We start from the raw sequence: 11,711 nt of genomic DNA, 5'->3' as shown, positions 1-11,711 counted from the left end.
CGCCGGGTGCGGGCCCTGCTGCTGTCCCCGGCCGGAGCACCGAACCCAGACCTGGGTATAAATGACACCTGGAGGGAGGCCAAGACCGGGACACTCGCTCGCAAAGTTCGTGCCCGAGAGCCCCAGGACATCACGTCCCACGCCCCTGCTCCGCTCCCGCAGCCGCCGGTTTGTCCCCGTCTCCTCCACCCCCAGGTCCCCGGTGGCCCGGCAGGAACCGGAGACGCACCTGCGCCCGCCACTTCTCCCCGGGCCGGCGGGGGAGGAAAACCCCGCCGCCCCGAGCCTCGCTCGGCCGCCAAGCTGCGCCCGGTAGAGCCCCCCGGTGGCGAAGCCGGGCGCCCCCGGCGGCGGGCAGCCTCTGCCTCCGCGGCGGGGCCGGCAGGACGCCCGGGAACGCGGCGGCGACCGGAGCCGAGCGCAGCGCCGCACCGTCCCCGCCCGCTGCCGCGGCCCCGAGCCGGGCCTTCCGGGAACCCGGCAGCAGCCCGACCCGTTATTCCGCAGCCCGGGCGGCAAAGGGGCACCGGCAGCGGCGGGGCCACCCCCGCCAGGCGGCGAGCGACGCGGGTTGTCGGGGGGCTGCACCGCACCCCACCCCCGGGAGTTTTAAAGGAGCAGCGCGCCCGCTGCGGGGCCCGCGCGCCGCCCCGCCGGGAAGGCAGCGTTCAGCCGGCGCTGCCCGGGAAGAGGGCGGCGGCGGGGCCAGTCCCGCCGGTGCGGCCCGCGCGACGGGCGGGGGAGGGAGGGGCGGGCGGGGGCTGGGTGGCTCCTGCTGCTGCTGCTGCCGCCACAGCGCTCGCCGCCTCCCCTCCCCCCCGGCGGGGGCTCCTCGCTGCAGCCTCTGTGCTCCGCTCTCGGTCATGTGACCCTAACGTAACCGGACAGGAAAAGCCGCCGCCGCCGCCGCCGCCGCGCTGACTCCGTTGTTGCTGCTGCTGCTGCTGGGCGCGGAGACGGCGGCGGCCCGCGCGGCACCAGGCGCCCCGGCGGCCTGCGCCCCCCAGGTGAGCACCGGGCACGCCGCGCACCGGGGGGGGATCCCGGCGCCGCCCGCACGTGCGCCCGGCCCCGCCGCACCGATCGCGGCCCGAACTGAGGCGGCGGCGGGCGGGCGTGGGGGCGCGGCGGGGCCTGCTCGGCCCTACCTCCTCATTGTGTGCGAGGGGCGCTCGGCCGCGGGACCCGGCCGCGTCGAGAGGGGCGCGGAGGAGAAGGGCCGCTGGGGCCTGGCGCCGCTGGGGCTGCCTGGCCTACTGACAAACCCCCGCCGGGCCGGGCCGGGCGGCTCCATCCGGGACACAGCGCGGGGGGGGGGGGATGGGCCCGCGCCGAGGGGAGGGGAGGGCCGGGCCGGGGGGTGGGCCGCGCCAGGGGAGGAAGGGGGTGGGGGGGCCGGGGAGGGGGTGGGGGAGCCGGTGTCGCCCGGCGCCGGGCTCGTCGCGGCCGGTTGGGGCCCGTGCGCCCTCCCGCCCGCCCGCCCGCAGCGGCGCGGCCCCCCCGCCCGGCGGCATCCGGCGCAGGGGAGGGCGGGGAGGAGGACGCGGCGCGGGAGGGGCGGCCCCGCCTGTCTCTCCTGGCAGGCTGGGCGGCCCTGGCGGCGGCGGCGGCGGCGGTTCCCGTCTCGCGCGCCCTGGCGGCTCCGCTCGCGCTGCGTCTCGCGCCGTCTCCGTCCGTCCGTGCGCGCGTGGCGGGGGCGGGGGGGCGGGGGGAGGGAGGGAGGAGGGGCGGGGCGCAGCCAGTGAGAGCGGCGCGCGGCCACCCGGCCTTCCGCCCCGGCGGCCAATGGGAGGGCGCGCCACCCGTGCCACCGCGGCCGCGCGGGACTGCGGGGGGCGGGGCGGGGCGGCAGGCCGCGCCCCCGCGCCGCGCGCTACGGCGCCGGCAGGCGGCGGGAGTGCCCGAGCGGCGCGCGCCCCCGCGCTCCTCCCCGAGGCCGGCGCGCGCGGCCCCCTTGTGGCGGGCGGGGCCGCCCGGGCCCCAGCGCGGGGCTCCCGCAGGCGCCGGGCAGCGCGCGGCCTGACCCCCGCCCGGGGCCGCCCTTCCTGCCGAGGTGCGGGGTTGCCGCGCGGGGCTGCCGGAGGGCCTGGGGGGCGGCGGGAGGTGGGTGTGCGGGGAGAGCGGGGAGCTCGGGCAGCGGCTGCGTCCTGTCAGCACGGCTCCCTCCTCCCTCCTTGCCGCTCCCAGCGACTTTCCCTCCCCTCGGCATGTTTCTCTGGCGTGGTGCGGTGCCGGCTCCTTCCTAGTCTGCTCTTTGACTCGTGCCCACCGCTTTTCCTTTCTCGGCCTCCAAAATCAACCTACGTTTTCCGGAAGGGCTCAGGCTCCCCTGGTCCTTCATCCGATGTTGAGACAATTGGGTGATGTCGAAAGTTGTGATCCAGCTGAGCCGGGCCAGCCCGTCAGCCTGCGATGGAAGGACTGTCCCTGCAGGGTTTCAGGGCACGAGAAGTCACTTCACACAGCCTTGCTGGTGTTAATCACAGCGTTTTATTTAGCTAAGAGTAAAGCTCCTGAGCGAATGCAAACCTGTAACGTAGTGCTCCACGTAAAAGAGACAAAGCACTTCCCATCCTCTTCTTCGCTGCCCTGTCATTTCTTCGGAAGTGTGATTCTTCTAATGCTTTCAGTTCAAAGCATTAACATTTTTTTAAATACACACCAAAGTTTCGTGTTGTGCATGTGTGCGCACACCATATAATTTCATGAAAAGATGAATTCAGCTCTCTGATAACAGCTTCAGCTGCCACCGTGACTGCTCTGTGGATAAGGGTGAAACTATACATACATGTTGGGTTACAGTAACTAGAAATAATGCCTTTTTGGCTTGGAGTTCCCTTGAATCAATGGTTCACTCTGCCTGATAAGCTTCGCTGCCCAAGTACAACCCAGACTCAACACTGATTAATTAAAAAATATTGCACATACAGAATAATATAAATAAAAGCTTAGGAAAAAAGATAATCTAATGTGCTTTCGGTAACATCACAAAGTCTGCCTGCATGGAGCATCTTGCAGGATTAAATAACAACAAATACAGTGTTTATTATTGCTGACAGTAAGTATTCCCTCTTTTGGAGAGAATTTTAGCAGATCTATACAAACGTAATTATCCAAACGGTCATTTTGGAAGGAGAGGATGGCCCTGCAGAGAGCAGGAATCTGATTTTTTTCTCTCATTCACTGTAAGAAAAAAATCAACTGTATCTTAAATTGTATGTATTTCTTTGCCCTTACACCCCTGACACAAACAAATTCTGATCTCATGAATGCAAAGGAATGCACTTGGTCAGCCTGGTTACTGGTTTAAATACAAGGGTATTCTTCACTTTCCAGCAAGCAGAAATACTTGCTACTCCAATGACTAAATGTATTGGCATATGTGTAATACACTGTCCTTCTCTTTCTAGAAAAGCCACACTCTTACTGTATAGAAGAAACAAGCTGTTCATACCTTACCTAAAATTTCTGTGTCTTCCTATTAAATTTTGAAGGAAAAAAACCCAAGATTTTTTATAGGCCTACCACTTTTGATCTACTTCTGGTTTCACTTTCTCTTTCTTTTCTGTTCATAGAGCATCTACACTGTTCTGGAGATATTTTGTTGACTTCTCTTGCTGTTTTACATACAGACCTACATTTCTTCATACCTTCACTTTTTCTGCCCAAAGCTCTATTTGTGTTAGATTATATCCACTTGTTGATCTTACTAGCCGTATACTTACCCATCCAACCATATGCAACTGCCCTAATGTATTCCCCTGTCTATTTTTTTCCCCAAAGTTATCAATTGTTGCTTCCAAGGCTGCCCCCAGATTCCTGAGAATAAATTTGTAACTCTTAGGTAGTCCTTTGAGGGCTGCTTCCAGCAGCTGCTTGGAGGAAGTGCAGGAGGGGGAGGGGCTGCAGAAGCCCTGATTTAGGGGTGCTCCGGTTGGTGCCATGTTTCACCATAAGTTATCCTACCTTATACCCATGGCCAGCAATGAATAGAACTGCACCTCTTGCCCCTCAGGTTCCTTGGTTTGCTAAGTGAGCGTGAGGCACTCTGTCACACAGGCTCCTTACAAAATGCTGTTGTAGCTGATCTAAATAAATAAATTGTTGCTGAGCAAAAAGTTTGGCTCCTCCTGTTCTGATGGTCCAGAGGGCTTGTCAATACCTAGGATAAATTAATTGTTTCAGTCTGGGAAGAATCAGGTTTGTATCTGGTATTTCTCAGGAGAGGGCATAACCATCATAAATGCTTAATTATTTGATGTTGGGTTTGTATTCAGCTAGATAGCACACACTTTTAACCTAAATTTTCAGTATCTCTATATATCTTTTACATAGACGTAATCTAACTTTGCTTTCATTGAGTTCTGCTCTTGTCTCTCCCACCCACTTCAGTGAGAGTGACTGATACCAGAAGGAAGATCTATTTTTCATGTTTGGACAGACAAGTGATAGCCAAAATACTTTGCTCTTCCCATTACATGTAGATATTTTTACTATTTATTAATATTTCTTCCTTTCTTTTAGCTATTTACGTTTCTGTATTCGAATCCCACCCCTTTCCCTTTTCAGAATTCTAGTCCTGGCTCTGCTTTGCTCTTTAAGCCTCAGCAAATCACTTGTACCTTTGTAAACCACATTGCTTATCATGAAACAGATCCTTGCCTAGGTGTAAATACCATTTATGCAGTAGCTTGGATTGAGAGGTGTTACTAAAACGTGATCTGTGGATATTAGAGGAAAATGCCTGTTAAGAGATGTCTACTGTTGCATCTGTGCAACTACTGTTGAGTTTTACATGGAAGTCATTTGCTTTTCAGAGATTAAAAAAATGGATTTGGCCAACCATGGACTTATTCTGCTGCAGCAACTAAATGCTCAGAGGGAGTTCGGTTTCCTCTGTGACTGCACAGTTGCTATTGGTGATGTCTACTTCAAGGCACACAAATCGGTCCTTGCTTCTTTCTCCAACTACTTCAAGATGTTGTTTGTTCATCAAACCAGGTAACTATAAAAAGGTTTGCTGTTTAAGTGTTGTTCAGTTAGCTTAGGTAGGGAGGTCTGGCAACATTCTGAAACCAGAAAATGTTCTTTTTGCTTCTTGCTATGTCATAAGGAATATGGAATCCAGTCTTATCTGCAAACTAGAATCTCAATTTGAAGCATGTTAAAGTTGAACTGTGATTCATCAAAACTGTTAGAATTTAGCTCAAGCTGTTTATCCTTAAAAACCTGATAGAATCATAGAAGTGAATATTTAAAGGATCCTGTCACTCTTGCTATTTCCTTCCCCCACTCACTATCCTCTCCACTGTCTTGGTGCTATTCTTGACATTTCCATAATATTGTAGACAACCCAGTAAGTATTTGCTAGGAGAAATGGACTTATAAAAGAGGTTAATATGTTTCATTTTTTTTTACAGTTTACACTGAAGTCAGGTAAATAATAAAATACTACATAGTGGAGTAAAAGAGTTTGTGTTCTTTTTTTTTTTTTTTTTTTTTTTTTTTTTTTTTTTTGGTGTTCAGCCTTACATGGGGGGCATTGAAAAGATAACAAAGCTCTAAGACTGTTTTAGAGATTTTTTTTTAGTCTTTTTCCCAATTATTTGTACTATCTCAAAAAGTTTATGTTAAGTGAGTGATACTCTTAACTCTTTGCCTAGGAGTTCTTAGCCAAAAGTAAACACCAAGGACAGAAATGCATTTGCACTTCTGAGACAGGACAGCAGGCAGATGTATCAGTCTTGATGCTCCATCAAGAGCACACAGTCATCTCTGAAAGACAGCGTTGCAAAGTTTACTTTTGAGTAATATATCTGAATTCAAAGTCATTCAGCGTGACCTCAAGAAGGGTGCACTTTAAGAAATGGAAGAACTGGCTGTCATTTCCTCCTCAGCTTGGTAGCCTACTGTGGGTGGAGCATTCAGATTGCAGTGCACAATCATGTCAATTTCTGGCTTTCTTATTTACTGTTTGTTTAATGAAAGAGCTACAGATAACTCTTTAAAACTATTAGAATCCCAAATCCTCTCGTGTTTGCTAACTGGCCTAACCAAGATGTTCCCGATTTTCTTTCTTCTTCTGTGAACCTTGTCTCTCTTTCTGCACAGAGATCCAGCTTCAACCAGAGGAGTGCTGGGTGCTTGAGTCCAGAGTATCCTAAAGGCTGATTGATGCATAGGGAATGCTCTCAGCTAGAGGATGGTGTTGATTTCAGTCCTGTTAGGCTAAAGAGGGCATCACAGCCAAAGTGTCTCCCATTGTTGAGCGCTTTAACCAAAGGACTATTAGGCTGACTGGGTGTACCATGGGTGCCACTGTTTCTTCCTCCCTATTCAAGGAAAGAAGCTACTGTTCTGCTTTGTAAGGAGCCAGGCCTCCACACGTTAGGTGTGCCCAGACTAGGCCTGTTGCATCAGGTCCTCAGGGGATTCACACCCAGTCCTGCACAGTTTCTGGATGGTAATGCATTTGAGAACAAGGTGATGCCACACATTTGCTGAACTGTAGCAGCAAACAGTGGTAAGCCATAGAAGCCAAACAGGCAAGTGCCAGGTGAATTGTAGGTGTTTTCAGAGCTAAGTACTGAGAAAAGTTTTATCAAATCTGAATTAGATTCCAGTGCTAGCAGGTTTTAATTTAGCTACAGTAGCTACAATTAGGTACTAAATTAGCTAACTTAGTATTTGAATCCAACCAAAATATCTTTGCCATTTACAAAATGTATTAATATGTGACAATGAATCTGTAACATGACAGCAATGTAGAAGGGTATAGATTGCAATGGGATGGCTTTGTCTTTCAAGACAGTTACTTTCCTGAGGAAAAAAAAGGTCGTCTTTCAAGTAGCCAATAAGATTAGTTCTTTTACATTAAAGCATTTCTCTATTGCACATTCTGTCTTTTGAATTTAAGTCGATGCCTGTGATTTTTACCAGTGCTTGAATAACCTAAATCTGGTAAAAAAAAATTTTCCTTACCTTTAATTGATCATTTTGCTTCACCTTTCAGTGAATGTGTCCGTTTGAAAGCAACTGACATACAGCCAGATATCTTCAGTTATCTCTTGCATTTGATGTACACTGGGAAGATGGCACCACAACTCATTGACCCAGTTCGACTAGAACAGGGAATAAAGTTTCTGCATGCATATCCACTAATTCAAGAGGCCAGCCTTGCAAGTCAGGGAACTTTTTCTCACCCGGATCAAGTTTTTCCATTAGCATCTTCATTATATGGCATTCAGATCGCAGATCACCAGATAAGACATCCCACTAAGGTTACATCAGGAACTGACAAACTCGGGCGAGAACCAAGACCACAGACATCACGGATGAACCAAGAGCAGGTTTCTGAAGGTTCACAGCTCTCGCAGTTAGCTACCACTCTGCCACAAGTGACCAGGACAAACATGTCCACTTCTGACCCATTGCCATCTTCTTTATCTCCAGAATTGGTGTCTGCTGCTGGTAATAACTCACCTGCAGGAGAAGAGGCCAACATGGAAGCATCTTCTTCAGATGAACAGCCTGCCTCACTCACAATAGCACATGTCAAGCCAAGCATTATGAAAAGGAATGGAAGCTTCCCAAAATACTATGCCTGCCACCTCTGCGGCCGCCGGTTCAATTTGCGAAGTAGTTTGCGTGAGCACTTGCAGATTCACACAGGGGTTCCCTTCACGTCTAGCCAGCAAGGAGAAAGCAATATATCTTTGTCTCTCTGTAACAACACAGCTGATAAAGATGCTGTGGAAGTGCCTGAAGCAGGGATGATTAGTGACAGCGAGCTGCAGCAGATCTCAGACTCCCCGATAATTGATGGCCAGCAGCAGTCAGAGACACCACCCCCCTCTGATATTGCAGACATAGACAACTTGGAGCAGGCAGATCAAGAGAGGGAAGTAAAAAGACGGAAATACGAGTGTTCCATCTGTGGTCGCAAATTTATTCAGAAAAGCCACTGGAGGGAGCACATGTACATACACACTGGTAAGCCCTTCAAGTGCAGCACTTGTGACAAAAGCTTTTGTAGGGCTAACCAGGCTGCCAGACACGTGTGCCTAAACCAGAGCATGGACACGTACACCATGGTGGACAAACAGACTCTGGAACTCTGTACTTTTGAGGAAGGCAGTCAAATGGACAACATGCTAGTACAGACCAACAAGCCCTACAAATGTAACTTGTGTGACAAAACGTTTTCAACTCCCAATGAAGTAGTCAAACATTCGTGCCAAAATCAAAACTCTGTCTTTACGCTAGAAGAAGATCGCTCCATTCTGCTAGGTGGTGGGGACACAGAAGCCACAGAGACTGATAATGCAGTGTTAGCCTCCATCAAAAAGGAGCAGGAAGCAGTGTTGTTAGACTGAATGTGAAACCTATATAATTTTTTTTAAGTTTCTTTACTCATTTTTTATTAAATCAACTTTTTCCTCCCCAAAACTCTTACCTCACTTATCCCTGCCATCTTTTCCACCAGCCTCCTTCCCACCCTTTGTCTTCGGCAACCAGAACTGTACTGGCACGTTAGGAAATTGGACTTTGCCTCTCCCACCACAACAAACGGAAAGCTCTTGCATCAAACCAAAATGTAATTGATTTTAATACAAAGGAAAGTGTGAAAAAATAATCCAGCTAACTATGTTGATAGTATTAGTTAATCCAAATTTAATAGATTTTTAATAAAATTTAGATTTCTTAAAAGTGTATTTAGATACAATGATGAGTGTAATGAGAAACAGAGTATCAGTTTGGTAAGCAAAGAAAATATATATATGTGTATATATATATTAGTTTCCCTGGTAAAAGGCATTTCAAGAAGATCTGACAAACACCGTGCTCTTTAGAAGTCCACATGCAAGTTGATTAAGGTTATAACTGAAAACTCTCCGAACTTTTCTCAATGAATGCAAAAATCTCTATTCATTGAGTTAAAAAGAGCTGAGGGTTTTGGTTTCTTTTACCTGTATGTTTTCTGTCAAGTATGCCTTTGGGTATCTGTTTCAGATAGCATCAATGAGTCAAGTGAAGTAGTTACTTAGTCAAATTTTGACTTAAGTAGCTGTAATAATAATGTGATGGCAATCTTTATATATATATATATAAATCCTTTATATGTATGAAGATTTTTTATATATATATATAGAAAGTGTTTGTGTGTATATTTGGTACAGGTAAATAAATGCACACATCCTTTTTAAGTAACTGGCTGTCTCCTCTCAGATTCAGCCCAGAAAGTCTTTTAGTTGTTCGACAAAACTAGTCATTGCACAGGTTATTTTTAATCAAATTTAAAACATCCTAAGCTGTGTGCATTCTTATTTGCCTGTTGAAGAGAAGCTAATAGGTAAGTGTTGTCACCCAAGCTACAAAAGAAACTAGAGAAGTGCTGTACTGGTGAGCACTGTGGCATCATCAGTGCAGCACGTGCATGTGGTGTTAGCTGTAGGTTTGAGTCATTCTGGGTAAAAGGAGAGAGAACAGCTTTATTGCCTCTCTCAGGCAAGAAATGTCCATGGTTTCATTTGGTCTAATGGTGTGAGTTAAGAGGAAGAAAAAGTGGTCAGAGATGTTCTCGCAACAGGGGATCATGATTGTTTTAAAGTGAATCTGTAGTGCTGACAGGCAAATTCTGCTCTGTGAGTTTCCTGTTATTTTCAAAGCCAAGACAAAGTCTGCAAAAACTGAAAGAATGAATTCTGTAGTTTTCGTTTTAGCTGATGGTGTAGCACTGCATCTTTGTGTTAAAAATCAAGTTGCTGGTTCCTAATCTTTTATATAGATGCCCAGATTTTTTTGCTGGTAGCCTAAAAACCTAAACTGACAGCAGCAGTGAAAGCCATGGAGCAATGACCGGGGCCAAGAGAAGGCGTAAGCGGACAGAACAAGTGCCCCATCATAAACGGAGATGGTGTGTGTTTTGGGGGGAGGGGCGGGAGAGGGCAAGTCACAAACCACAGCTCTTCTCTGTGTATACGTTTAAACTGAATATCATCTTTTTTGTGTATAGTTAAGTTCTCAGATTTGTAAGTTTTTATACATCATTTCATTGAATAAAAACCGAATTAAATGGGATACGATTTACTGAGTTGAAGGTGAAAGGTTGTTGGCTTTCAGTCTTCCTGGAAGAGTTCTTACTGAATCAATTTAAAAGTCAAGCAATGTATTTTGTGCATCAGACTAAAACCTCTGTCATGCATATGAACAAATAGCTTACTAAAGCTTAAAGGAGTGGATTTGGCACAAAGAGTCTCTACGTATTAGTTTTTTCAGTTTATTATGACAATTATTGTCAAGATTATTGTGAGTGATGTTGAGTTTATTATCTCTCTTGTATTAGAGTAATAGATCTAAAATCAATTTATTTTACTTCAAAATATAGAAGTGTTTTCAGGTAAAATAGTAACATCTTACAGATTTTTTTTAGTGTTGCCCATTTTAAAACTTTTTTAGGATCTTCATTTACCAATGTAATTTCTTCAAATGTGTTTTTATATTTAATCTCACTTGGTCTGAAATGCTCTCAGAGCAGGAAAAAAAAAAAGAATAAATCTTTCCTAATTCAGGGTAAGGTCAGCTTTTGAGGTAGCTGTGGTTTAGGGGATAATCAGAAGTTAATTTCCAAAATTACTACAGCTGCTAAAGGCGCTACCACCTCAGCTTTTAGTTACTGCTTAGCCAGGTGCTCTTCTTTTTCAGCACTCCAGCTCTGCTCCAGTGCAGAATACAGCAGTTCAGCTCAACTCCCCAGGTGGCCGGTTGTATCACAAGGGTGCACATGGCCATACCATTTTTTTGAGACATACGGCAGAGTCTTTACCATATTCCTGCTCTCGTTTCTCCTTTTCCACTTTGGAAGAACATGTTTGGAAAGCATGTTTGCTCAGTTACATGTTGAATGGGCTCAAGTGAACTGACTCCACTGAAAAACAGCTAGTCTTAAAAAATGCTGGGTTTCTGTCAAATCTGTTCCCCGTTTTAATTCTGCAGAGGGCTTCAGAGAACTCTCAGGTTGTGCCAGGGCAGAAAAGAGCAGGGAGGAGGCTTACTGAAGCCAGTGTTGCTGCTGGCATCATTCAGCATGAAGAGAATGGGAAGCGGTGACTCCCACTTGGGCAGGTCCCTCATCTGGTGAGCAGTGGCCTTGTAAAGTCGGTGTACAGCCCAGAAGGAAGGGGTGGTGTAGGGCAGGGAACAAGCAGCCAGAGAAGTTGGTTATGACAGCACGGCTACTGCAAGAAACATGACATTTCAGGCTCAGCAGAGATACTCTCACCTGTTGATATTTATTCCTAAGAAAGAACACTTGTCAGGTAAATTTTTAAAAAAATCACAATAAAGATACTATTTTTATATGTGCTCAGCTACCATAATGGTTTATTTTAAATATCCTTTATTGTCTGTCTGATGCTCCATAGTTATGTGTAAGGCGTTGCATTTCACTGCTTGAGCAGGCTTTGTTCCTCTACAAGAATTAGAAACAGTATATTCTGGTTATTAACAACTGCATCAAGAATTTGGGTCATTACAGCACAACTACAGTTTTGTTCAAGTATCTGTGTTAAATACCGTCTGAATTATTATTACAGTTAGCGATAACTTCAGGTTTTATCTTTAAACTTTTGACTCAGATTTGTGACTGAGTTGCTCATTACTCATTCAGTCTGCTCACCTGCTAAAGTGGTTTTCCTACCAAATGAAAAAAG

At 47.6% G+C, this 11,711-nt stretch overlaps 1 protein-coding gene across 2 annotated transcripts; it reads left to right on the top strand.

Annotated features, from left to right (window-relative positions):
* Positions 1-674: 674 nt before the first annotated feature.
* Positions 675-11,368, top strand: ZBTB2 (zinc finger and BTB domain containing 2). Of its 2 annotated transcripts, XM_051615009.1 has the most exons (3): positions 675-1,007; positions 4,818-5,001; positions 7,013-11,368. In XM_051615009.1, exons 2-3 carry the CDS (start codon positions 4,829-4,831, stop codon positions 8,373-8,375), a joined length of 1,536 nt encoding a protein of 511 aa, XP_051470969.1. In that variant the 5' UTR covers positions 675-1,007; positions 4,818-4,828; the 3' UTR covers positions 8,376-11,368. The 2 variants fall into 2 exon arrangements, with proteins under 2 accessions (XP_051470969.1, XP_051470968.1); XM_051615008.1 differs by lacking the exon at positions 675-1,007 and having other exon boundaries at positions 2,147-5,001.
* Positions 11,369-11,711: the final 343 nt, after the last annotated feature.

The sequence above is a fragment of the Apus apus genome, chromosome 3 (assembly GCF_020740795.1).
Source record: "Apus apus isolate bApuApu2 chromosome 3, bApuApu2.pri.cur, whole genome shotgun sequence".
NCBI classification, from domain to species: domain Eukaryota; kingdom Metazoa; phylum Chordata; class Aves; order Apodiformes; family Apodidae; genus Apus; species Apus apus.
This window is presented reverse-complemented; position numbering and strand designations above follow the sequence as displayed.